Source organism: Trachemys scripta, chromosome 1, assembly GCF_013100865.1.
Source record: "Trachemys scripta elegans isolate TJP31775 chromosome 1, CAS_Tse_1.0, whole genome shotgun sequence".
Classification (NCBI taxonomy): domain Eukaryota; kingdom Metazoa; phylum Chordata; order Testudines; family Emydidae; genus Trachemys; species Trachemys scripta.
In genome coordinates, this window is record NC_048298.1 from 139,140,297 (window position 1) to 139,165,109 (window position 24,813).

The 24,813-nt window shown below is 49.6% G+C and overlaps 2 protein-coding genes across 7 annotated transcripts in view; one reads left to right on the forward strand and one right to left on the reverse strand.

Moving 5' to 3' along the window:
- The window catches only part of CDCA3 (cell division cycle associated 3), a 6,444-nt gene extending 2,692 nt beyond the window's left edge, over positions 1-3,752 (forward strand). For all 4 annotated transcript variants that reach the window (XM_034787234.1, XM_034787217.1, XM_034787244.1 and 1 more), the window contains exons 5-6: positions 2,593-2,714; positions 3,291-3,752. In XM_034787234.1, the coding sequence (XP_034643125.1) occupies positions 2,593-2,714; positions 3,291-3,434 (266 nt within the window). In that variant the 3' untranslated portion in view covers positions 3,435-3,752. The remainder of the gene's footprint in view (positions 1-2,592; positions 2,715-3,290) is intronic.
- Positions 3,753-4,606: 854 nt separating this feature from the next.
- Positions 4,607-24,181, reverse strand: GNB3 (G protein subunit beta 3). Of its 3 annotated transcripts, none has more exons than XM_034787200.1 (10): positions 21,238-24,181; positions 20,527-20,628; positions 19,347-19,385; positions 19,055-19,161; positions 18,719-18,782; positions 7,662-7,824; positions 7,483-7,549; positions 6,449-6,650; positions 5,852-6,068; positions 5,337-5,475 (listed from the first exon to the last, which is right to left on the reverse strand). In XM_034787200.1, the coding sequence occupies exons 2-10, from the start codon at positions 20,581-20,583 to the stop codon at positions 5,369-5,371; spliced, it is 1,023 nt and encodes a 340-aa protein (XP_034643091.1). In that variant the 5' UTR covers positions 20,584-20,628; positions 21,238-24,181; the 3' UTR covers positions 5,337-5,368. The 3 variants fall into 3 exon arrangements, with proteins under 3 accessions (XP_034643099.1, XP_034643091.1, XP_034643084.1); XM_034787193.1 differs by having other exon boundaries at positions 20,762-24,181; XM_034787208.1 differs by having other exon boundaries at positions 4,607-5,475; positions 20,527-24,181.
- Between the last annotated feature and the right edge of the window lie 632 nt (positions 24,182-24,813).

Below are 24,813 nucleotides of genomic sequence, written 5' to 3' on the forward strand. Positions count from 1 at the left end.
GGAAATGAGCTTAAGGTTCAGCTGGAATAGTGGAGTCTTGCAGAGATATAAGAGTGGAAAACCCCAGGGTCCTAGTCTAGTTCTGAAAGGGGAGAACATGTGGACAGACAGACTAGTCCTGGACCCAACTCCCCCAGCCACCTCCCCAGAGCTTTTCTGGTTTGCTTCTCCAAAACAGTTTTGTGCATCTCACCCTGTCCTACAGACATCGGTTGCTGTCTTCATCACCCTACCCCTGCTTCCTTCCACCCCTTTATATTCCGGATGAAGCACACCCACCGTCTCCTTTCCCCGTCACCAGCTCCCTGTTGTTAATTCCCTGCCTCCCCTCCTCACTGTTGTGTTTTTAATTGACTGTTAAGTCACCAGGACCAGATGGTATTCACCCAAGAATTCCAAGGGAACTCAAATGTGAAATTGCAGAACTACTAATTGTGGTTTGTAACCTATCATTTAAATCAGCTTTTGAACCAAATGACTTGAGGATAGCTAATGTAATGCCAATTTTTAAAAAGGGCTCCAGAGGTGATCCTGGTAATTACAGGGAAGTAAGCCTGGCTTCAGTGCCGGGTAAACTGGTTGAAACTATAGTAAAGAACAAAATTGTCAGACACATAGATGAACATAATTTGTTGGGGAAGAGTCAACATAGTTTTTGTGAGACATTTACCAATCCCTTTACCAATCTACTAGAATTCTTTGAGTGGGTCAACAAGCATGTGGATAAGGGGGATCCAGTGGATATAGTGTACTTAAATTTTCAGAAAGCCTTTGACAAGATGTCATGGGATAAGAGGGAAGGTCCTCTCATGGATTAGTAACTAGTTAAAAGATAGGAAACAAAGGATAAAAATGAATGGTCAGTTTTCAGAATGGAGAGAGGTAAATAGTGGTGTCTCGCAAGGATCTGAACTGGGACCAGTACTATTCAGTATATTCATAAATAATCTGGAAAAAGGGGTAAACAGAGAGGTGACAAAATTTGCAGATGATACAAAACTACTCAAGATACTAGACTTCTGTCCAAAGCAGACTGTGAAGTGCTACAAAGGGAACTCACAAAACTGTGTGACTGGGCAACAAAATGGAAGATGAAATTCAATGTTGATAAATGCAATGTAATGGACATTTGGAAAAAACAATCCCAACTATACATATAAAATGATAGGGTCTAAATTAGCTGTTACCAATCAAGAAAGAGATCTTAGAGTCATTGTGGATAGTTCTCTGAAAACATCCACTCAATGTGCAGCGGCAGTCAAAAAAGCGAACAGAATGTTGGGAAACATTAAGAAAGGGATTGATAAGACAGAAAATATCATATTGCCTCTATATAAATCCACGGTATGCCCACATCTCAAATACTACGTACAGATGTGGTTGCCCCATCTCAAAAAAGAGATATTGGAATTGGAAAAGGTTCAGAAAAGGGCAACAAAAATGATTTGGGGTATGGAACAGCTGCCATATGAGGAGAGATTAATAAGACTGGGACTTTTCAGCATGGAAAAGAGACAACTAAAGGAGGATATGATAGAGATCTATAAAATCATGACTGATGTGGAGAAAGTAAATAAGGAAGTGTTATTTACTCCTTCTCATAACACAAGAACTAGGGGTGACCAAATGAAATGAATAGGCAGCAGGTTTAAAACAAACGGAAGTATTTTTTTTCACACAGTCAACCTGTGGAACTCTTTGCTAGAGGATGTTGTGAAGACCAAGACTATAACAGGTTTCAAAAAAGAACTAAATAAGTTCATGGAGGATAGGTCCATCAATGGCTACTAGCGAGGATGGACAAGGATGGTGTCCCTAGCTTCTGTTTGCCAGAAGCTGGGAATGGGCAACAGAGAATGGATCACTCAATGATTGCCTGTTCTGTTCATTTCCTCTGGGGCATCTGGCATTGGCCACTCTTGGAAGACAGAATACTGGGCTAGATGGGCCTTTGGTCTGACCCAGCATGGCTGTTCTTATGTTGGAGAAAAGGGGAAAGATGCATGATAAAAAGCATTGCTTGTTTTAAGTGGAGGGCATTTAACTGGTAAGGTTGACCAACTGCTACTGGGTTGAGAGGCACAGTTTGTGGTGTGCCTCAGCCAAAGATGGCAGTTTGCCCAAGGGAATGTCTATGGGGTGAGAGGTGAAGGGGCTGTAATATGGGAGCACAGTTTGGAGAGGATGTTTCTCCTATGTGTGGCAGGACCTGTGTCCTTGCTTATGAGCATGGGGAGAAGCTCTAGCAGGTGGCAATCACAGAGCAGAGGGACTCCATAGCCCTCAGGAGGGGAGAGTAGCAAAGGATCGGTGCATGTGGGAGATGACAGTAAGATTATTTAACCATTGGACCAATTTACCTATATGTGGGGTGGATTTGAGTCTTTTAAAACAGGACTGAGCTCTTTCTCAATAAGATGCTCGAGTTCACTCACAAGTCATTGGGTGGTGCAGGAGTCACTTGCAGAAATTCTCTAGCCTGTGCTATGCAGGAGGTCAGACTAGATTATCATAAAGGGCAGAAAGGATTATAAAATTGCTGAACCTCTAACTGAATTGCAGCTGCTATTGATTGCATCTTTCTCTCTCTAGGGGGCAAACCCACAAGACGCAAGGCCAGCAACAAAGTCTTGGCAGCCTCTGGTGGTACCGGGCGCTCTCCCCTCAGCATCCTACAAGACGACAATTCCCCGAGTACTCTCACTCCTCGCCAGGTGATGCTTAGTGGGAGTCTTGCGGGATGAGGCATTAGGACCCCATAAGGGGCAGAGTGGGGCTGGAGCCCCTTCAAGTTCTAAACATCCCATGAGCTCAGTTCAGAATTGTTTTCCCAAACAATGGGGCTCCAGGCCCTTTGGAGAGATGACTTGGGCTCACAAACCCCTCAGTGCTGAGGGTTGGTTTCTAAGTTCCTTTCCCCCTTTTCGGTCTTAACCTGCCATGCCCCCACCCCTCACCCCCCAGGTTTGAGCCTCCTCAGACACTTGCAGATGATCCTCTCACCATATCATGGCTTTGCCATGCTGGGTATACCTTCTCTTTGAATCTCTCCACAGACCCTGGCAAGGAGGTGATTGCTAGCCCCTGTGGGATGTATCAAGATGCAGGTGCAGCCAGGGGGATTTTAAAATGTTTGTTTTCCGCATGATCCCTGCATATTTCTGAGCTCTGCCTACCTTTAAAGGCCTAGAGCTGGGTGCAGTATCTCATGTAGGGTCTCACCAGAGCCCCAGAGAGGAACACTTCAGACTAACTTGCCTTTGCACTAAGTAATTTTCTCTCCTCTCCAGGGTAAGAGGCACCCATTGCTGGCAGAGAACCTGGGGGAGTGGAAGGAGGTGGCAGCAGATCCAGGGTGCAGCCTCAAATCAGGGGGCCATGCCTGGAATGATTTGAACAAAGAGAATCAACACTGTCATTTGGTGGAGAATTAAAGGGTTTGGGGAGTCCCCTTTCCCTTGGACTCCTGACAATAACCCTTTCTTCTATCTGTGCTTCTGGAATGGAGACTTCTAAGGACAAAGGATCCTGCTCTTTTGGGTAGGGACACCCTGGGCCTGTAGTCTCTTCTGACCCAATCTTTTCAGGCGGAGAGGATGAACAGTACTTCCTTTTCTCTCCCCTAATTTTATGCATATCTCTTTTCATGTACAGGCTTCTGTGCTATGTGGCTGTTGGTCTCTGAAACCTCACTTATACTGCCTCAATTTATAAGCCCATGCATGTGGTTAATAAACACACTTTAAAGACCATCTGGCTGCACCAGTGTCTTGCTGCATCCTGCCTGGGCTAGCAGTCACCTCCTTGCCCAGTGCCTGTCCAGTTCAGCTGTTGCTGAAACTTGGGCCCAAAACAATTTGGTTTGTATGGCAGGAATCCCCCACCAACCCTGAAGGGAAGCAGAGACTGATCTCCAGCATTCAATGGCATATGCCATTTAAGCCAGGGTCTGTGACGTGCTAAGAGCGGTAGTTACTAGTGGGGAGCTACACCTACTTTGAAGAGCTATTCTGGGGCTGGGGGGTACCTCCCTCTGGGACGAGAATATGGCATGCTGGGAGTTGTACCCCTCCACTCGTGAGCATTGCATGCTGGTTGTTGTCTCTTTGGTATGCTAGTTTCTGTTGTAAGTGTGGTCATAACCTCTTTATTGCTACCTCTGGCATCTCATATGGTTAGGTCCTTTCTTAGCTACAACAAACTGGGACCCCAGGAAGGTGTCTGCTGGCTCGCTGCTCGCTCAGAATTTCCTGAGCTTGATGGAGGGGCCTTCCCAAATCCTCAGCTCCCTGAGAGGCTTTCAGTGGCTGACGGAAGCAAATCTCAATCTCCTGCTCCCAACTTGACCCCTTGTGTACTCCAGAGGGAGCAGCCAAGTGTTTGGCATGGGGTGGAAGTAGGTGGGAGACTGCATAGTCCTCCCAAAGCACCAAGAGAGGGGGAGGCCCATGACTTCTCCCTCCCCTAGGGCCTGCCTCTGGGAGTGAGGTGCTAGAACTGAGTGCAGTAGACATGTAGGAGTTCCTAGATGATTATCCCCTGTGTTCCCAAGCATCATTTGCAGTAGCCTAGGCCAGTGTCTGGCTCAAATGATACAGCACATGCATCTCACTTGATCTTTTTATTTTGTCTGAAACTCCTGTATGATAGTTACATCTTGAAAGCAGGGGCTGAGGTGGTCTACAAGCTAATGCAAGAGCAATACACAGCACATGTGGATGAGGGGAAGGGGACAGCTACAGGAATATAAATAAAAATAAATTAACATTTCCCTGTCCTTGATGCCCTAGATGGGACAGTGAACTCCCCTCCCACATTTGATGCATAGATAAAACTGGGCTAACTGGTGGGGGGAGGGGGTCCCACAGAAATTAGCCCCTCTTAGCAAAGCTCAATGCAGAGTCCTAGCTGGCTAAAATTTCTCTCTACCCCCGTCTGCAAGCAGGAGGGTTTCTCTCTTTGGGAGGATTAGGGAAGGTGTGTCTGGAGCAATGGTTATAGTGGAGGGGGGTCCCTGCCTCAAGTAGAGGTCTTTTTCAGGGAACGGTGTTTGTCTTTCTGGTGGGTGACTGGGGTGGGGGGGGACAATGTAGGGATAAAATGGTGTGGAGTCAGTGGGTGTGCAATGCAAGGTCCTAAAGCTTGTGAAACAGTCTCACTTATCTGGGGTCCTACAACCTGTCCCAGGCTGAAAGCCTTATGCCATATTTAGGAATTGGGTTGGGGGGAACAGCTAATGGAGGGCTCCTTTCCCTCAGAGAGAGAGACATGCCTGTGACTAACAGGTAGAAATACCAATTGTGCTCAACTGACTGTGTTTGTTGTAAACACCCTCCTCCCAATAATCTCCCTCTCCCAATCATCCTCTTCAGTTCCAAATCTTGAGGAAGCTGTCCCAGGAGCCAGTAGCCACGGCCATGCCATCTGCTGTCACCCCCAGACAGCTCACCCTGTTGTCATGACCGGAGAGGATCCCTGAAGGGGAGAGAGAGCAGACATCATCAAAAGAGAAGGGCGGGGGGAGATGTGCTACAGTGTCTGTGGAAATGTGGCCTACATGCCCGTACACCACTATGCACCACGCCAGCTGTGCACGTCATCCTAGCAAGCGTCTTCTGCATACCTTAATGCCAAGAGGAGGCATTTCCCTCAGCAGGACTGTAACCTGCCCTTTCTAGGAAAAGGGTAACTTACATTCCACAACGGAGAGCCTCTAGGAGAATTGACTCCCCGGCTACTAACCTGCCCCTCCTAGAAAAGGGGGCTTTGTCTCCTATGGAGTGTCTTGCTGGGGTTCCCAGGCCTCCATTGCAGTAGGCAGCCTTTACAGGCAACTCCAGGACCCACTCACCCACACGCTCCCCCTTCAGGGAGTCCCAGATGTTGCAGTTGAAGTCGTCATATCCAGCCATCATGAGACGCCCGCTACGGGAGAAGGCGACTGAGGTGATTCCACAGATGATGCTCTCATGGGAATAGACGATGAGCTCCTGGTCTGCCCGCAGGTCAAAGAGGCGGCAGGTGGCATCATCTGAACCTGTGCAGATGGCTTCACCGTTGGGGAAGAACTGAAGAGGGAGATGGCACCATTCATGCAAGGGACCATAATCCTGCCCCACAGCACCTACTACACCAGCCTGCCCCCCCACCCCAGCTCTGTCAATGCCCCTGCCATTCCAGCCCAGGGCCCTTGTAAATGTTAGTGGTTTTACACCCCAGCGAGGTAGGGCAATGCTACTGTCCCCTTTACAGTTGGGGACTGAGGTACAGAGAGACTGAGGAGCTTGCTCTAGGGCAGGGAACAAAACCCAGATCTTCCAAGTCCCACGTTAGCACCCAGATGGGTAGGCTCCCCACACACAACTATGACAGTGCCCCCATGATTGTTTCAGTCCTGGGCCTAAAACACACATATTTGCTGTTCCCCCAGGCTGGACAGGGTACGTACACAGATGGCATTGATGTCTGACTCATGCCCTGTGAATGTCTGACGGCAGGTTCCCTCCCGTACATCCCACAGCTTGGCAGTGGCATCGCAGGCCCCGGAGATAAAGAGTTTGAAGTCTGGGGAGACGGCCAGGCTCATGCAGTCTCCAGTGTGACCCATGAACACAGTCTTCTGCTGTCCTGTTTCAATATCCCAGAGTGCGCTGTAAGGGGAGGAGAGAAGAGTCCTCAGGGCTACAGCAACAGAAGTGCTAGAGTCTTGTGGCCACGGGAGATGGACCAGCCTTAAGGCTACATTGGGAAGTTTACCCTATTTTAAAAGAAGGGGTGGAAACTACGGCCTAGGCTACTTTATGGAAAAAGATGTTTTTACCAATCAAGTCAGCTTAACGCAACTGGAGCCTTCTTATCACATTGTGTCAATACAGCTTACCACCTATACAGGCTACTGGTGGTGGTGTAGCCTAAGAGTAAGGGCTTGAGCTAACTCTGGCCAGGTCTATGTTAGAAACTTTTGGTAGCACAGCAATGTTGCCTAGGGGATGATTATTGTAATTTTACTGGCATAAACGTGCTGTTTGTCTGTGTAGCTTATTTTGCTCACTAAAGTGCTGTAAACTGTACCAGCTATACTAGCAAACTTTCTAGTGTAGACCTGGCCTCAGCTGGAAAGAAAAATACCAAGTTTATTATACAGAAGGAGAGAGGAATCAGCCTCCTCTTTGTAGCCCTCCCATACTTCTCTGTGCCTCAGAATTGCCACTACAAGCATTCAAAAATCGAGTCATGAGTTTCAAACATAAAAAACTTTGGGTTTATTTTTGTTGTCATCTGGTTTTTGAGCCTTTAAGATGCACTGGGGTCACATTTTCCAGTTTTTTCTGCAACCATCAGGGCTAAAAACTGAGATTCTGTCCTAATCCCATGACTCCTGGGGTTGGAGCTTTAAGATAAATGCCACATATTGGGGACTTGCAATAAAATCATTAGTTAGTAACACCAATGTCTGGTGAGAGGATGAAGGGAATCACTCACCACGTGGTGTCTCCGGAGCTCGTCACGATATTATTGTCATCCAGGAATCGGCAGCAGGAGAGGTAACCTGAGGGGCAGGAATAATAGATGACGAGAATAATGGGGGCAAGGGCGGGGGCAGGAAAGTGAGGCTCAGGGGCAGGGATGCCCTGGGCTGCAGAGGTGGGCAGGGTACTCACCTGTGTGGGCCGAGAGCTCCCTGCTCACTTTGACGTTGCCTTCACGAGTCTTGAGATTGTAGATAGAGCACATGTTGTCGAGACCCCCACAGGCCACAAAATTCCCTGAGGGTGCATAGGCACAGGTCATGACCCAGGACGAGCGGAGAGGGATGGCATGAACCTGGGGAGAAATGAAACAGTCCTGAACTCTCCCAGCAAGAGAAACAAGGGCAAAGGCAAGAGTGTTGCCTGTTAGAGGAGCCACTCCAGTCAGCCTCTCCCAGCAGGAGGCACTGTAGGAGTCAGGGTGAGTAAGCTGGCTGTAGGGGAAACTCCCAGTTTCAGCCTATCCCAGCAGGAGGAGCTTGTGGGTAATTGTACCTTTAAGAGGCTCATATTATGTAACTCAGAGGCAGTTGAAACTGAGATAGTGAATGAAGCAGATCTCTGTAAAGCACTTTGAGTGATCATTGAACACCAGGTGGTACTAGGAGTGAAAAAGCATTTAGACAATACCCTGAGTGGAAGAATGGAGTGGTTAAAAGCCCCCATCAGAGCTGAACTGCTCTGGAATTTGGAAGACAACTGGAGAAGGTTCACGCAGCCCTTCACTCCACATCTACAAGCCATGGGTGCCAATAGAAAGGAAACAGTCAGAAAGAAGCCTCATTTCTGACAATAGCTGGTTCTGAAGTACTGGATGTGTTGAATAGTTTTCAGTTAACTCAGGCAGAGGAGGCTAACTATGAAATCATAATACTGGCAGTGGCATTTGAGACTGCACTCCACCTAAAAATGAGACATACGAGAGATGTTTTTAATCAGAGAGAAGGGAACAAAAGGAAGATGAAACTATAGAAGAAGATTTTGTGTCTGATCTAAGGCTAAAGAGCCAATCATGCAGTTTTGGGAGCTTACCTGAGTCACTCGTAAGAGACCAGGTCGTGTTTGGGATCTGGAACAAAACACTTACAGATGGAGACTACTAGGAGACCAAGCAATTAGAATTTGCCAAGTAACAGATCTCACCCAGTCCAGATTGAAGCTCTGACACTGTAGACATGATAGAGAATCCAAAATACTGCAAGAAAAAAGACCTGAGGCCTAGAGGCATGCAGAACCCACAGTCCAAGTCAGAAACAAGAGATCAAAGCTAGTTCAGGCACCTCCATGTGCTGCAGTCATACCTCCCGACACCTTAGCATCAGTACACTCAAACAGAGGAGGCGGCTTTGGCCTGAGTCTATGGGGGTAAAAAGTTCCATGTCTTTATTTATGGGAGGCCAGTTTTAGCCGAAACTGACCTTAAACCATTTATTGCCATTATGAAAAAGGCCTGGCAACCCTCTTGCCCGACCCCCAAGAATACAGAGATTATTTTTTCAAATTGATTTGCAAATGGCATACAAACCTGGGAGAGATTTGGTGCTTGCAGACACTTTCTAGAGCATTTGGCTAAACTGGAGCTAGATTTTGAACATGACTGATAAAAAAAAACTTGCCTGGATGAAATGTGGCCAGTGATTGCGAGAGCCACTGCTCAGCATGAGCCCCTGCAGAAGGGGATTAAGGCTATTACCACAGGGTGCCTGGGATAGCATATGCCCAGATCCCCTATTATCAATTTAAAAATGTAAACATTTAATAAGTGGGCACTGGAGGCTGGAATCATGAGCAAGTGTCGGCATAGTGACACTGAATGAAAGGTGATAGGTAGGGTGGGGATTGATGGTGAAGGGCCTTGAAAGCAGCTTATGTTTGATGTGCTAGAGAACAGGGAGCAAGTGGAGGGATTCAAAGAGAGGAGTGACATCAGAGTGATGGGTTAGGAAAATGATCAATGCAGCAGCATTCTGGATGGATGTGGGTGGGGCAAGATTGCATTTGTCAAGGCCAAAGAGAAGGATGTTGCAGTAATCAAGGCACAAGATGATGAGAGTTGGGTGGATAGATAGGAAAAGCCGTATCTTAGGGCATGGCTACACTACAGCGGGGATGGACGCTATGAGATCAATCCACCAGCGGTCGATTTAGCGGGACTAGTAAAGACCTGCCAAATTGACTGCAGATCGCTTTCCAGTCGACCCCTGTACTCTACCCCTGATGAGAGGAGTAAGGTAAGTCGACGGGAGATTTTCTCCCATCGACCCCCTGCGGTGTAGACCCCGCGGTAACTTGACATAAGGTACGTTGACTCTAGCTACGTTATTCACGTAGCTGGAGTTGCTTAGCGTAGGTCGACTTACCGCAGTAGTGTAGGCATAGCCTTAGAGATGTTATGCAGAAAGAATCAGCAAGATTTAGACATAGCCTGGATGTGAGGACCTAGAGAGTGGTCTGTCACGGATCCACAGGTCCAGTGCTCTGGAACAGTCCCTGGGAGAACCCCTTCTGTGTGTCAGCCCCCTTAGGGTGACACTGTCACTGGGGTAGGCCTCTTGGCTTCACTGCCTCCAGGCAGGGCCATCCTTACCCATATGCAAAGTACGCAGCTGCGTAGGGCACCAGGGAATTTGGGGCACCACATTTCCTGGTGCGCTGCACAGCTGCGTGCTGCTCCAGCCCCTGCTCCGCCTCTTCCCCATGGCCCCCACCCCTGCTCTGCCCCAGCCATGCCCCCACTCCCCTGAGGACTGCTGCAGGGGATGGGCCTGCACTCACTGCATGGTAAGTGGAGCAACCTGGCCCCAGCCTACTCCGCTCCCCTGGCTCCCAGCCGTGCCACTGGCAAGTGCTGGGGGGCGGTTTCCCCCCTGCCCCCCAAGGCTGGGAGCCAGGGGAGCAGAGCAGAGCAGGCTGGAGCCAGGAAGCGGTTTCTCCCGTTCTCCCTGGCCCTTTCCCCATGGAGGCCTGGGGCCAGCCCCTCCCCCCCGGAGGCCTGGGGCCCCTCACAGCCCCCCCATAGGGGGGCTGCAGAGGCCACCGAAATGGCTAGGGACGGCCCTGCCTCCAGGGACTCAACCTTGGAGCCTTCAGCACTCCTGCTTCCCACCGTGAGCTCCCCTCAGCAAGTCCACCTGAATTGGACACCTGGGAAAGACTTGCACACCCAAATGGAGCAATGCACCCCCGACTTCCTGACTACAGTGACTCTCAGCCAGCGCTGAGTAAAAGCAGACGGGTTTATTAGCTGTCTGGAACACAGCATAGAAAGTCCTTAGTTAACACTGACACTGGCTCTCAACCTTCCTAGACCACTGTACCCCTTTCAGGAGTCTGATTTGTCTCATGTATCCCCAAGTTTCACTTCACTTAAAAACTCCTTGCTTCCACAATCAGACATAAAAATACAGAAGTGTCACAGCACACTAGTACTAAAAAATTGCTGACTTTTTCATTTTTACCATATAATTATAAAATAAATTAATTGTAGTATAAATAGTGTACTTAAATGTCAGTGTATGATATAGAGAGCAATATAAACAAGTTATTGTTTAGTTTGTACTAACTTTGCTAGTGGTTTTTATGTACCCTGTTGTAAAACTAGGCAAATATCTAGAAGAGTTGATGTACTCCCTGGAAGACCTCTGAATACCCTCATGGGTAGAGTACTTCTGGTTGAGAAGCACTGACAAAATGAAAAGTTACAGCAGAGTCCATCTGGGTCAATTCAGAGCTCAGAGCCCTCTGACCCCTTTGTAATCCGATTCTAGAAACTTCCCTCTGCCTCCAGCAGCCCTCACAATACAACCCCCGCCCAGCCCCTCCCCAGTTCTTTGTTCTTCAGTTCGTCGCACCCAGCTGGCTTCCTATGGAGGGTGGGCGATCCATGGTCATTTGTTGCTAGGTGCCAAAAATCCAGGCAATTGGAGTGGCCAGTGTCTTCTGGGACTCTCCACGGGCATGGGCCCCAGGCATTGGTCCTGCCTGTATCTCTGGGTTGCTGCAAAGAGTACACAACCTTTCCCCCCAACCTATTTAACTATGCACCATACAGGGGAAACAGAGGCACACACAGTAGTCATCCAAAATTAAAAATATGAAAAATTCCCACTCCATCACGTCTTCCCCCTTCGAGACAAACTGAGTGGGGGTCACTTCAGCCAGTGACCTGGCGAAGTTGGAACCCACCAATGTTACCCATAGGCAGGGCTGTCCCTAGACATTGTGGTGCCCTATCCAGCACCCCCGCGGAGTGGGGGGGGCTGGTCCTAGGCCTCCACGGGGGTGGGGGTGTGCCCAAGGACTGTGGGGGGCAGGAGCAGGCTTGGGGAGCAGGGGGGAAACCGCCCCCCAGCACGAGCTGGTGGAGCAGAGCGGGTTGGGGCCAGGTCGCTCCACTTCCTGCCACCCGGTGATTGCAGGGCAGGCCCGACCCTGCACTCACGGGGCGGTAGGAAGTGGAGTGCCCCGGCCCCAGCCTGCTCTGCTTTGCTTCCCTGGCTCTCAGCCTTGGGACTTGGGCGGCAGGGGGGACTGTCACCTGCCCCCCAGCACTCACCGGCCATGCGGAGCGGGTTGGGGCCAGGTTGCTCTACTTCCCGCTGTCCAGTGAGTGCAGGGCACGCCCAACCCCCAGCTGCAGTTCCCCAGGATGTAGCTCAGGGGAAGGGGTGGAGTGGGGCTGGGGCGGAGCAGGGGTGGGAAGAGGTGGGGTGGGGGCGGAGCAGGGGTGAGAGCTATGGGGAAGGGGTGGAGTGGGGGTGGGGCAGGGGCAGAGCAGGAGTGGGAAGAGGGGGGGGCAGGGGCAGAGCGGGGGCAGGGGCTTTGGGGAAGGGGTGGAGTGGGGGTGGGGCTGGGGTGGAGCAGGGGTGGGAAGAGGCGGGGTGGGGGCAGAGCAGGGGCTATGGGGAAGGGGTGGGGCGGGAGTGGGGGCAGCTTTCCTGGCCGGCTCAGTGGACGGGGGATCGGACTGGCCACTGGAGCAGCACACAGCTGCATAGGGCACCAGTGCCCTGCACAGCTGCGTAGTTTGCATATGGGTAAGGACGGCCCTGCCCATAGGTGCCACAGCATCTTTCCCAGTTCCTTGGCGGTTGTTCTATCAGGCACATCTGTGATCCTTTTAGCACCCTACTAATCCATAGCACTTACTGTTTCCAACACCCAGCTCAGAGCAGTTTCACATCCTCCCTTAGGACTGGTCTGTTTGATGGCACTCATAGGGTGCCCATGAGGAGCTCTCATGTGGCCCTCAGCCCTTTTGCCACCCCAAAACCTTTGGGTTTGAAACCGGGCTGGGATCCTGCCACTGCCTCCCCCCCTCATCTGCCAGGGAGTGAGGAGCACAGTGATCCCACATTCCTCTGTGTGTCAGCTGTCTTGGCCACAGTCTGGGGTGTCCTTACCCTTGATTGGAACCTGTTTACATTGGTTATTAACCCAGTCACAACTCTGTGGCTCTGGTGTCCCAGCGTCTGGTGAGGGATGCAGGATGCTTCTGCACATTGGCAGGCCCCCTCTGGAGTTCTGTCCCAACCTCAGTGCTGTGTAAATACAAGAAGCCCATCTCCCATCCCAGGGTCAACCCAAGTCTGAGTCCTCTCCCAGCCCCGTTTCATGGAGGGCTGTAATTTGGGCAGTGGTGCTGTTCTTCCTCATGCTTCTGTTGCTTCTCCTGGTCCTCTAGCTTCTGTTGCTCCAGCTGCAGCTCTTTTGCTCTCAGCTCCAACTACTTCAAATCTACTGATGGGAAACCAGGTTGTGAAGACCCGCCTGCTGGATGGGGAACCGGGTCTGGTGGGCACCCTGCTGCTGCCTCTGCTGCTCCCAGACCCTCTTGAAGCCCCACTTGGGCCTGGAACCTGCTTCTTAGACTAGTCATCCTTCACCAGCTGTGCAATCAGCTGCACCTTGTTGAGCTTCCCAACGCTTAGCCTGCTCTCCCTGCACAGGTTTGCAATATTCTTCTTAGGGAGATGGTTATACACCATTTCCTCCCTGTTTTCTTTAACTTCTCTTGTTTTACCGCTGCCAATACTTCTGGTGCCTTCAGCAGCCAATTGTCTACTGGTTGCATTCGCCAACCATCCTCTGCTACCACCTGTCATGAATCCATAGGTCCGATGCTCTTGAATGGCTCTGGAACAGTCCTTTCGAAGACCCCTTCTGTGTGTCAGCGCCCTTAGGGTCACACTGTCACTAGGGTAGGCCTCTTAGCTTCACTGCCTCCAGGGACCCAACCTCAGAGCCTTCAGCATCCCTGCTTCTCACCGTGAGCTCCGCTCAGTCAGTCCACCTGAATTGGACACCTGGGGAAGACTTGCACACCCAAAAGGAGCAATGCATCCTTGACTTCCTGATCTGCAGTGACTCTCAGCCAGTGTTGTAAAAGCAGAAGGGTTTAATAGCTGTCTGGAACGCAGTATAGAAAGTCCTTAGTTAACATAGGAAAGTTACAGCAAAGTCCACCTGGGTCAGTCCTGAGCCCTCTGACCGCCTCTTTAGTCCCAGACTAGAAGTTTCCCTCTGCTTCCAGCAGCCCACACAATACAATACCCCTGTCCTGCCGCCCTGCCACTCCCCACTCCCCAGTCCTTTGTTCTCCAGCTGGCTTCCTAAGGAGGATGAACAATCCATGGTCATTTGTTGCTAGGTGCCAAATGTCCAGGCAATTGGAGCAACCATTGTCTTTTGGGACTCTCCACGGGCATGAGCCCCAGGCAGCTAAGCGTCGGACTCACCTGTATCTCTGGGTCACTCCAAAGAGTAAAGGACATTTCCCCCAGTTAACTATGCACCACAGAAGGGAAATTGAGGCACACACAATAGTTATCCAAAATATTATGAAAAATTACCCTCCGTCACAAGCTCCAAATTAAAGATGACACCTGGGTTACAGGCCTGAGTGACAGGCAGGATGATGGTATTGTCCACAGCGATCAAGACAGGAGGTAGCAAAGAGGACTATTATTCTCACTTCCCTGAGATAGCTTTACTAGATTGAGTATATCAAATCTATTCTTAAAACACATGGTGTACCTAACCTCATGATATCTGACAATGGGCCACAGATTACACTGCTCTACAGCCAAAATGCTTCTGAAATAAATGTAGTCAAACTTTACTAATTCTGAGTCACTGAAAATGAAAATGATGCTTAAAATTGTTGATTGGCTCTAGTTTTCAAGATATGCTATTGGGTCAGTATATACGACCCTTGACTTGGGAATGGCAGAGGATAAGTGAATTATAAAGGGAAGGGATCTCAATTTAAACCAGAAATGACTAAAATACATCTTTGACTGGATCTATGAATAAATCTATGACTGGGTTTGGACAGTACTTGCTTTTTAGGCAAAACAATGAATGATACAATCTGAAGCTGGTATTGCGTCATACATGATATGAATTGCATCATATTATTCCTAGAAGTCATGGATGATGCAATCATAAGGAAGCTTACATCACTCTGCTGAACAAACTGCCCTATATCAGCTCTAGAAATCATACAGTGTCGTGCTCTCTTATTTGTCAGTGTTTGATTTTGCAAAGGGACACATTTCTGTTTAGCCAAAGTGAGCAGAGATGCCTCGTACTTGTGTGAACAGTGCAGATAACTTCTGCTCTGTTTGTGGTGAAGTGACTTTTGCATCACAAAAGCGCAGTATAACCACTATGGTTAAGAAAGCCTATCACCTTTATTTTGGCTGCAAAATTGGAGATCAGGACAAGAGGTGGGCCCCACACATATGCTGCAACACTTGTGCAACAAATCTTCGCCAGTGGTTGAACGGGAAAAGGAAATCTATGCCTTTTGCAGTGCCAATGATTTGGAGAGAGCCAACAGATCATACCAGCAATTGTTACTTCTGCATGGTGCCTCCAGTTGGGAAAAGTGTGTCAAAGAAGAAAAAGTGGACTGTGCATTATCCAAACATTCCATCAGCTATATGCCCAGTACCCCACGGAGAAGGACTGCTGGTTCCTGATGCACCAGAATCATTCTCACTTGAGTCAGACAAGGAAGAGGAAGAGGATGAAACTTCTGGTCCTGAACCATCAATGTCACAGGACCCACATTTTCTCCCATCCTCCTCCTCTGAACCACACCTCATAACACAAGGTGAACTGAATGACCTTGTCAGGGATTTGGAACTACCCAAGAGTAAGGCAGAGCTGTTGGGCTCCAGACTACAGCAGTGGAATCTCCTGGCAGGTGACGTTAGGGTTTCCATGTTCCGTGACCTTCAAAAGGGTCGTGTCCCATTCTTCTTCATGGAAGGTGATCTTGTAGCCTGCATCAACATCGATGGTGTGATGGCAGCCCTCAACATCGTTCACGATCCAGATGAGTGGAGACTGTTCATTGATGACTGTTCGAAGACGAGTCTTAAAGCTGTTTTACTGCATAATGGCAATGTTTTGTCATGCAGTCCATATGAAGGAAACCTATGACAACATGAAACAACTTTTGAGGTGCATAAACTATGACCAACATCAGTGGCAGCTTTGTGGCGATTTGAAGGTTGTTGCTCTCTTGCTTGGTCTGCAGACTGGATACACAAAGTACTGCTGTTTTCTCTGCGAATGGGATAGTCGTGCAAGAGATTCCCACTACATCAAGAAAGATCGGCCACTCCGACAGTCATTGGAGCCTGGGAGGAAAAGTGTTCAGCATCCACCACTTGTTGGATCAAGGAAGATTTTGTTACCACCCTTACACATCAAGCTGGGTCTGATGAAGAACTTTGTCAAGGCCATTGACAAAACACAAGCAGCTTTCAAGTACCTCCGTGGAAAATTTCCAAGGTTAAGTGAAGCTAAGATAAAGGAAGGTGTCGTTGGTCCTCAGATTCGTGAACTTCTTCGAGATGATGCATTTGACCATGCACTGCGTGGCAAGGAAAAGACGGCATGGAAAGCCTTCCAGTTAGTGGCAATAAATTTTCTCGGAAACAACAAGGCAGACAACTACAGGTTGTTGGTGGAAAACCTCCTCAAGGCATACAAAACCTTGGTTGCAACATGTCACTAAAGATACATTTTTTGCACTCTCATCTAGATTTCTTTCCACCGAACTGCGGAGCAATGAGCGACGAGCACGGTGAGCGATTTCACCGGACATTGTAACAATGGAGAAATGCTATCAGGGCAAATGGAGCCCATCAATGCTTGCAGACTATTGCTGGACAGTGACAAGAGATGCTCCATTTAATGAATACAAGAGACAAGCCAAGAATCGCCGAGTAGACACTGAATAGGACTAAACTATGTACATAATAGTTTTTTGCCTTTTGTTTCATAATAAATTTTATTTATATAACCCTTTTGCTGATTTTTAAAGTGTTACATAAACAGGACAGGTGAAATATTATCATGTAAGGCAACTATAAACACATGAAAAGACCTAGGTTTACAATTTATTATTAAAACTCTACTATCTACACAATATACATAGACATACAATGTAAAAACTTAAATATCTTAGAAACAGTAGCCACTCAGTTGTTTTAATTGTCATATTTGAATTCAGCACATCAAAATACATAATAAATAGCACATTTTATCTCTGAAGCAGACGACTTCTCAAAAATTGTAGACCAGTGTTAGTGGGCATAAGAGTAAGCAGTTTCAGTGAAGTATTTATTTAGACATAACTGCTAGTCCCCATCATCCCCATTCCAATGGGTTGGTGGGAAACAGTCAAAATAATAAAGTATCTACTGAAAAATGCTGAGGAGTCAGATTCTGATCCATATTTAACACTATTAAATTACAGAATGCCACCAATAAAGCACAAGTTGTTACCTGTTGACATTTATTTCACAGAAAACAGAACCAGAATGCCTGTAATGATAGAAGCTGATGTCAGAGAAACTGGGGACTTGCAGATGTATAAAGAGACAGAAAAGGCCAAACCAAAAAAAAAAAAAAAAAATCATTATGACCTAGGGTCCCAGGAGCTGCCAACACTTCAAGAAAATGACACCATGTATATCTATCATGGGAAACATTAGTTACAAATAGCAGTGGTTTCACCTGAGGTTGCCTCCCCAGACAGACACTTACTGAAGAAGAATAGGCAACACCTTCTCCAACTTCCACAAAAGAGGGAGATAAGGGGCACTGAGTTTGCCATTTTGCCCAAGGAGGTCTCAGACAAGTAACAAGCACAGCAGGTTAAGACAGATGAGTCCGAGCATTTAGCACTGACAGAATAAATGGACTCTGCCTTCTGACAATAGCAGTACTGATATTTCAAGGTAGACCTGCAAGTCCAAGCAGTGGTGCAAAGCATCTCAGAGATTAATTGCACATTGGTAGTAAATTCAGTCAGTAGATGGACTGTAAGTATTGGGAATTGTATGTTATGTAAATATTGATTGTAAATTGTTATCTTTAAATCTGGCTGGGAAAGGGAGACGTGGGGAACTGTACCTTTAAGAGGCTCATGTTATGTAATGCAGAGGCAGCTGGAACTGAACCATTGACTGAAGCAGATCACTGAACACCACAGTATGGCAGGGAGCATGGCAGAAGTTTGGCTGAGGGGGAGCTCCCAGCCATGGGCACCAGGTTTATATAATTTTTGGTGGTGCACAGAATGACTCCAAGCAGAGCCATCCTGTCCATAGGACAACTTCCCCGGGCCCCGCACTTTGGGGGGCCCCGCGCTTCAGGGGGTCCAGGGCAGCCTGGGCGGGTTAACGGGGGGCCTGGCGCCAGCAGAGCAAGCGACCTGGCCCCAGCCCACCCCGCTCTGCTCTGCCCCACTGGCTCCCAGCATCACTTGGGGGAGGGGGCGGAAGCCAGAAAGAGGCAGGGCGGGGGCTTGGGAGAAGGGGTGTAATGGGGGTGGGGAGGGGGCAGAGCAGGGCAGGGTTGGGACTGGGTCGCTCGCTGCTGCCGGTGGGGTGGATATAGTGGGGTGGGCCGGGTCGCTCGCTTCTGCTGGCACCAGGCCCCTTGCTAACCTACCCAGGACGCCCTGGACCCTGTGTCCCCCTGAAGCACGGGGGCCCCCAAAGTACAGCGACCCCAAACATTGGTGTAGCCGGGCCCACGTTTCTAAAAATTGGTAGAGCACAGGCACCACAGGCCCGTATAACTCGCCACCTATGCTCCCAGCTACTCCACTCCTGGCCTCCCCTAGCAGGTGATTCTGGCTACTGGTGTGTGCTCCTGACTCTTACCTTATTGGTTGTGTAAGTGTCCCACACGATCAGTTTCCCATCTTGGGAGGCACTGACCAGGAGTCTAAGAGAGAGGAAGCAGGCCCTGTTAGTGTCACCCCTCCCACTAGGCCACTCCCACCAGCATCCCCCTCCCCTCCCTGTCACTGCACCAGCTCACATTCCCTAAATAAGCAGCAGGGATAGGGTGACCAGATGTCCCGATTTTATAGGGACAGTCCCGATTTTGGGGTCTTTTTCTATTATATAGGCCCCTATTACTCCCCACCCCCCGTCCTGATTTTTCACACTTGCTGTCTGGTCACCCTAAGTAGGGGCAGCCAGCGTTTCACTCACTTGGAGTCCGTGCACCAGTGCATTGCATAGATCTTGGCCAGGTGCCCACGCAGGGTCCTCCGCGTACGCATCTGAATGCGTCCAACTACCTCCACCCCGGACACAATCTAGGGGGGTGGGAGATTCCCCCAAGGAGAGAGAGAGTTAAACCTCAGCCCTCTCCAACCCCCCACATTGCCACATGGCTCCATCCCTCATTCCCTCTCCAGGCTGTTCTGGGACGTGCAGCCTGGGGGTTGTGGCTGATTTGCACAGCCACACCCGGCTGAGGTTGGCTAACACCATCTCCTACCTGAGCAAGTGTAGTGTCAGCACAGGCTTTCCGTGCATCCTGCAGGGAGAGAGGGAATGGCAAGAGACAGAGCAAGCATGAGAGACGGGAGGCAAGGGCAAGAGAGACTCAGGTACAGGATTTGAAAACCTCTTTAGATTTACTTCCATTGTAAGCTCCTTGGGCCAGGGAACGTCATTTTGTTCTGTTTGTACAGCACCCAGTGCAACAGGCTCCTGGGCCGTGGCTAGGGCTCCTGGGCACTATGGTAATAACACAAATAATCATAAAGAATAAGTTGGGGCACAACCCCCACCTCCTCCCCCACCCCAGGCCATAGGCGCCGACTTCTGCTCCCGCCGGTGAGTGCTCAACCCCCCTCTAACCCCGGCACTGCCCCCACTCCACCCCTTCCCCCAAGTTCCCACCCCCACCCTGCCTCTTCCCACCCCTGCTCTTCCTCCACCCTGCCCCCATTCCACCCCCTTCCCCAAGTTCCCACCCCACCTCTTCCCCCCAAGGGCACTGTGTCCCTGCTCCTTCCCCTCCCTCCCAGATCATCCTGAGCACCACCAAACAGCTGTTTGGCAGCGGGCAGAAGTGCTGGGAGGGAGGGGGAGGAGCAGGAACACGGCGCACTCAAAGGGAGAGGTGGGGAAGAGGCAGGGGGAGCTTGGTTGCCAGTGGGTATTGAGCACCTGCTAATTTTTCCCCGTGGGTGCTCCAGCCTCAGAGCATCCATGCAGTTGGTGCCTATGCCCCAGGCTATACATCTACTTTTCTCCACACTAAGCCTCTCCACTGGGGTGCACCCCATGCACACCCCAAAGGACAGGGAGATTAAATCCTGGGGAGAGGAGAGGAAGGAATCAAATACTATGATGTGACACTCCTTCCCTGGCCTCGCAGACCACCCACCACCTGCCACTCATCCCTACCACATACCATACACATTTCTTCCTTATTTGGGAGGAGGGGAAGGAGGTTTAGTAGTAGCTTTCTTAGTAGGGGCTCTTGGGATTAAGGCAGGAGAGAGCTGAGCTCTCTCTGGGTGGGAATTCCCTGCTGTTGAGGGAGAGGCTCCTTCAGGATAGGATTATTTTGGGCGGAGTGGAGCAGCTCCCTTGGGCTGGGATTCCCCTGAGCAGATGGGAGCGGGGAGAAAGTGGGGCGCATGGACTGGTTCCATCTCCAGTGTTACCGCAATCTGCTTCTTCAGCTGCTCGGCCTCCTGCCTCATCTGTTCCATTTCACCCATCTCAATCCGCTAGTAATGGGTCCTCCACCCGGGATAGTCTGAGTCCTGGAGAGACCAAAATGGGGGTGGCTGTCAGAGGCCACTAGTTAGAAGGTCTCACCTTTCTCTCACACCTCCCATTGCTCAGCATCCCAAAGGGCTTTACACACTCCATGTGCACATGGAACACTTTACCCACCTGCTGAGATGCAGCATTCTCTGGGGTGGGACTTGGCAGCCATTTAACAGCTGCATTACAGGGCACTTTGGGACAGGAAGTGGAGTGCTGTATCTGGTTGAACCTGTGTGAGGACTATAGGAAGGAGGAATGGACTCATCTCAGTTGAGGTTTGGCCAAGAAAATGCAGTTCATTGCACAACTCATGGGGAGAGTGACAAATCTCAGGCAATCAGGACTCTAGTTTCATATTTTCTCTAAAAACATCTCTAGCATCACACAACACTGCGACCTGTGCTAACTCGGAGTGGAGAGGGAGTCAGCTACACAGCTCTCTGAAATCTACTTAAAATGTCCAGTTTTCCCCAGTGACTCTAGCTCCTCCCCCAGGCTGCAGACCCCATCCTGTCTCCCACACACCTGCTCTTTGTTAGTTCAACATTTCCCCAGTGATGGTGTTAGATTCCCAGATGGGCCCCATGTGATTTGCATCTCACCTGTTTGTCGGCAGAGATCAGCTCCCAGGTTTGGAGTTTCCTTAGGCCCAGCCAGCCCCGAGGTTAGTGACAGACCCTTCGCCAGGACCACAGCTTCCCAGGCGAGGAAACACGATGGGCTGTACATGCAGGATTTCTCCTTCCAGCACCTGAGGGGTTACTTTGGCCATTCCCACCAGGTAGGCAGGGGTTGCCTTAGCCCTGTTTGAGGGAATCCTTTCTTTCCACAGTCTGTGCTCTATCCATCCCTAGATCCCAGTTTCCCTGCCCTTGGGAGACAGCTCCCTGGGCTCACGGACCCCTCAGCACTAGGGAGATAGCTCCTGAACTCCTTTCCCTTGGCTCAGTCTCAGCCCCTTCCTTGTGGTTGCTCCTGCTCAGGCACATGCAGACAATTCTCAAGTCTCTCCTTTTATTCCTGGCTTTGCCAAGCCAGCTGGATTTAGCTCTTTGACTCTCTCCCCAGAACTCAACTCCACCACCCCTTGAGCGTTTCTGTGGCTGTTCCTTGAGTCCCCCCAACCTGAGCCACACTTCAAGGTTCTCAAAGCCCTGTTCGGGGGCGCCTTGAGATGCAATGCAGAATCTCAGCTTTCATTACACACAAGTTGGTTTCTTGCTCTTTTTCTTGCAAAGAGCCTTACAAATGCAATACAAGGATCGACAGGGGAGTTGTTCCTGGATTTCCCTAAAGCTTCCCCAGGACAGCCTCTGGAGTCCAGGAAAGCCAAGGTCACAAGCCCTTGGATTTTTGGGATGGCCAATGGCTGCATTTGTGAGAGTCAGTGACCCTTGGGCTGGCCCTGATGCTTGTAGGGGTGAGCCAAGACTCCTCTCTGCTAGTTGCCTGTGGCTGAGTGGTCAGGGTCACCTGTGGCCACCCAGAGGGGCAGCTCAGTAGTATTAGAGGCAGCATATTCTAGTGGACTAAGTGGAGTATGGCCAGCAAATCAGTAATCTCAACACTGATCCCAGCTTCCTCTGTGGCTGTACCCCAGGTCCCCCAGTTATGAAATAGGGTTAATAAGCATGACCCACCACGTGGTGGGGCTGAGACAACCAGCTGATGTTTGATAATTGAGGCACTAAAATCCCCTAGAATTCACAGGGAGGACTGGCTGCTTTCCCCCAGCTCCCAGCCTGCTTGGAGAATTGTTCCTCTAGTAAAAGTTGGCAACATGTTTCCTGTTCTCCTGCAGCAGCTGACTGAGTGGAGACAGGACCTAAAGATCCCTCCCAGCCCCAGCCCCACTAGTTCAAAAATCATGAGTCAGGCCCCAAGATCATGAGATTTAAACCAAAAATATATGTGCCTCCTTGTTTCTTTGCTGTCTGGTTTCTGGGCCTTCTCAATGCACTTAGGTCCCGTTTCCCAGCTCTTCTCCCCAGCAGCGAGGGCTAGAGCTGTATCTTTTTAAAATGAAAGCTGAGATTCTCAGGTAGTTACAGAATCAGGAGCAGGGGCATTAGGAAAAACATAAAATATCATGAGATGTGATAAAATCATGAGAGTTGGCAATTCTACCAGACACACTTTTTATAGTCCATTAAATTCTGAAGAAATGTTTTTTTTACCCACAAAAGCTTATGTCCAAATAAACCTGTTAGTCTTTAAGGTGCCACCGGACTCCTTGTTGTTTTTGTGGATACAGACTAACACGGCTACCTCCTAATACTTAAGTTCAGGGTGTATCCCATACTGCCATCCCCAACCCTGCAAATCCTCAGGCCAGACTGCTGAAGAACAATAGAGTCCCCCATAATCAGGAATCAATTACCTTTCAGGCATCGGAGGTAATCTTTCTGGACTCTGTTCTTCACCCTGCGTCCACCCTCCTGTGCATCAGCAATGTCCTGGAGACTGTGCCCAGCTCTGTTCAGCTGCCTCCACTCACATCAAACCAGATCATTTCCCTCTCACCTTGCATGGACCCTGTGCTACACTCCTGCCATTTGTTCTTGGTACCTCCTCACTGTCACCTCTAGGTAGTCCTCAAGCTGCACCTACCATCTTGCAGTGCGTTTCTCTCTGGCTCATCTCCTCCAGCCTCTGCTCCTGAAATCAAGGCCCCTCTTCTGAAATCCTCATCTCAGGCTCCATCTCCTCTGGCCTGGACAATTGCAGCCTCCCTACAGCTGTTTGGCTGTGACACCCCTCCAGAAGCTTGCTTAAGTTGACTTCACGGACTTCTCTCTCCCCCCTTTCCACCATGTGGGGCTGAGAACATCCTGCTACTTTGCAGCTCCTGCCACATTTGGAGCAGCCTCCTTGGATCCTCCACCTTACCCACTATCCATCCCATTTCCAGACTCACCCACACATGCCTTTCCTCCCTTGGCCTATTCAGTTCTTTCTCCCTCTCCTTGGCTGTGTTTTTAAACTCTGGAATTGGTTTGGGGTGCCAGAGTTGTAGGAAGCTGCTACATGGAATGAAGTTGCAGAAGATGAGGGGTTTACAGAGCTGGTAGGAGAATCAAAAGGATAGAGGCACACTGTTAAGGAGGGATAGAAAAGCTAAATATAGAGGGAGTGAGAGAAGCTATGTCTCAGCCTCAGGTCTCCATCAGAACCCTTAAATCCCTTTGAGGAAACAATCTAAATGAAGTTTGGGAATTGTTTCCAGCCTCAGACGGACAAGGAGCCACAGCTGAGAGATAAGAATAAGTCTACCTTCCCCATAGCCTCCACTGTGCCTCATCCCAAAGTGATTTGCAGAGAGTGAGTCACCTCCCAGCTCTAAAATGCAGCTGCCTCTGGGGAAGGACATGGCAGGTGCTTAAGAGTGATACTGCATGAAAATTTAGGACAGGAAGTGGAAGAGAATCCAGTCTCAGAATTGAATCAGCAAAGAAAACTAAAGGAAGCAGAATGGAACTACCCCAAGCTCAGTGGTTCTCAAACTTTTGTACTGGTGATCCCCTTTCACACAACAAGCCTCTGAGTGGGATTCCCCCCGCTTATAAATTATTTTATTTTTTTATTTTTAACAGTATTATAAATGCTGGAGGTGAAGCAGGGTTTGGGATGGAGGCGGACAGCTCCTGATCCCCACGTAATAACCTCCCCAGTTTGGGAACCCCTGCCCAAGCTGGAGATTGGCCCAGGACATGAGAGTTAACACCCTGACTTTGGGGGAAATACCCATGGATCTATCAAACCTAGCATAGATGAAGGGCCTATATTCTCAGAAGCAGCTAGTGATTCTGGGTACTTCCATTTTTGGGTGCTCAACCTCAGATACCTTAAAGGGACCTGGTTTTCAGAGGGTAGGTGCTCATCACTTTCCAAAAGTCAAGCCCCTTTAAGGTGTTTCAAGGTGGGTTCCCAAAAACTGAGGAACCCCAAGCCATTAGTACCTTTTGACAATATAGGTCAGTCTATTGATTAATGACTCAGCTGGAAGCTGATACCTTGAACAGCACAGCAACCCCTACCACTGTGCTAGGGCATCGGGGTCAGGAGTGATTTGGGGGAGATGATGCACCCTACTGAGTCACCCAGGCCACTGCAGCACAGCACCCCTAGCAACATGCTGGGGTATTGGAGCTAGTCTGCCCCCTTCGCTGAATCCCTCC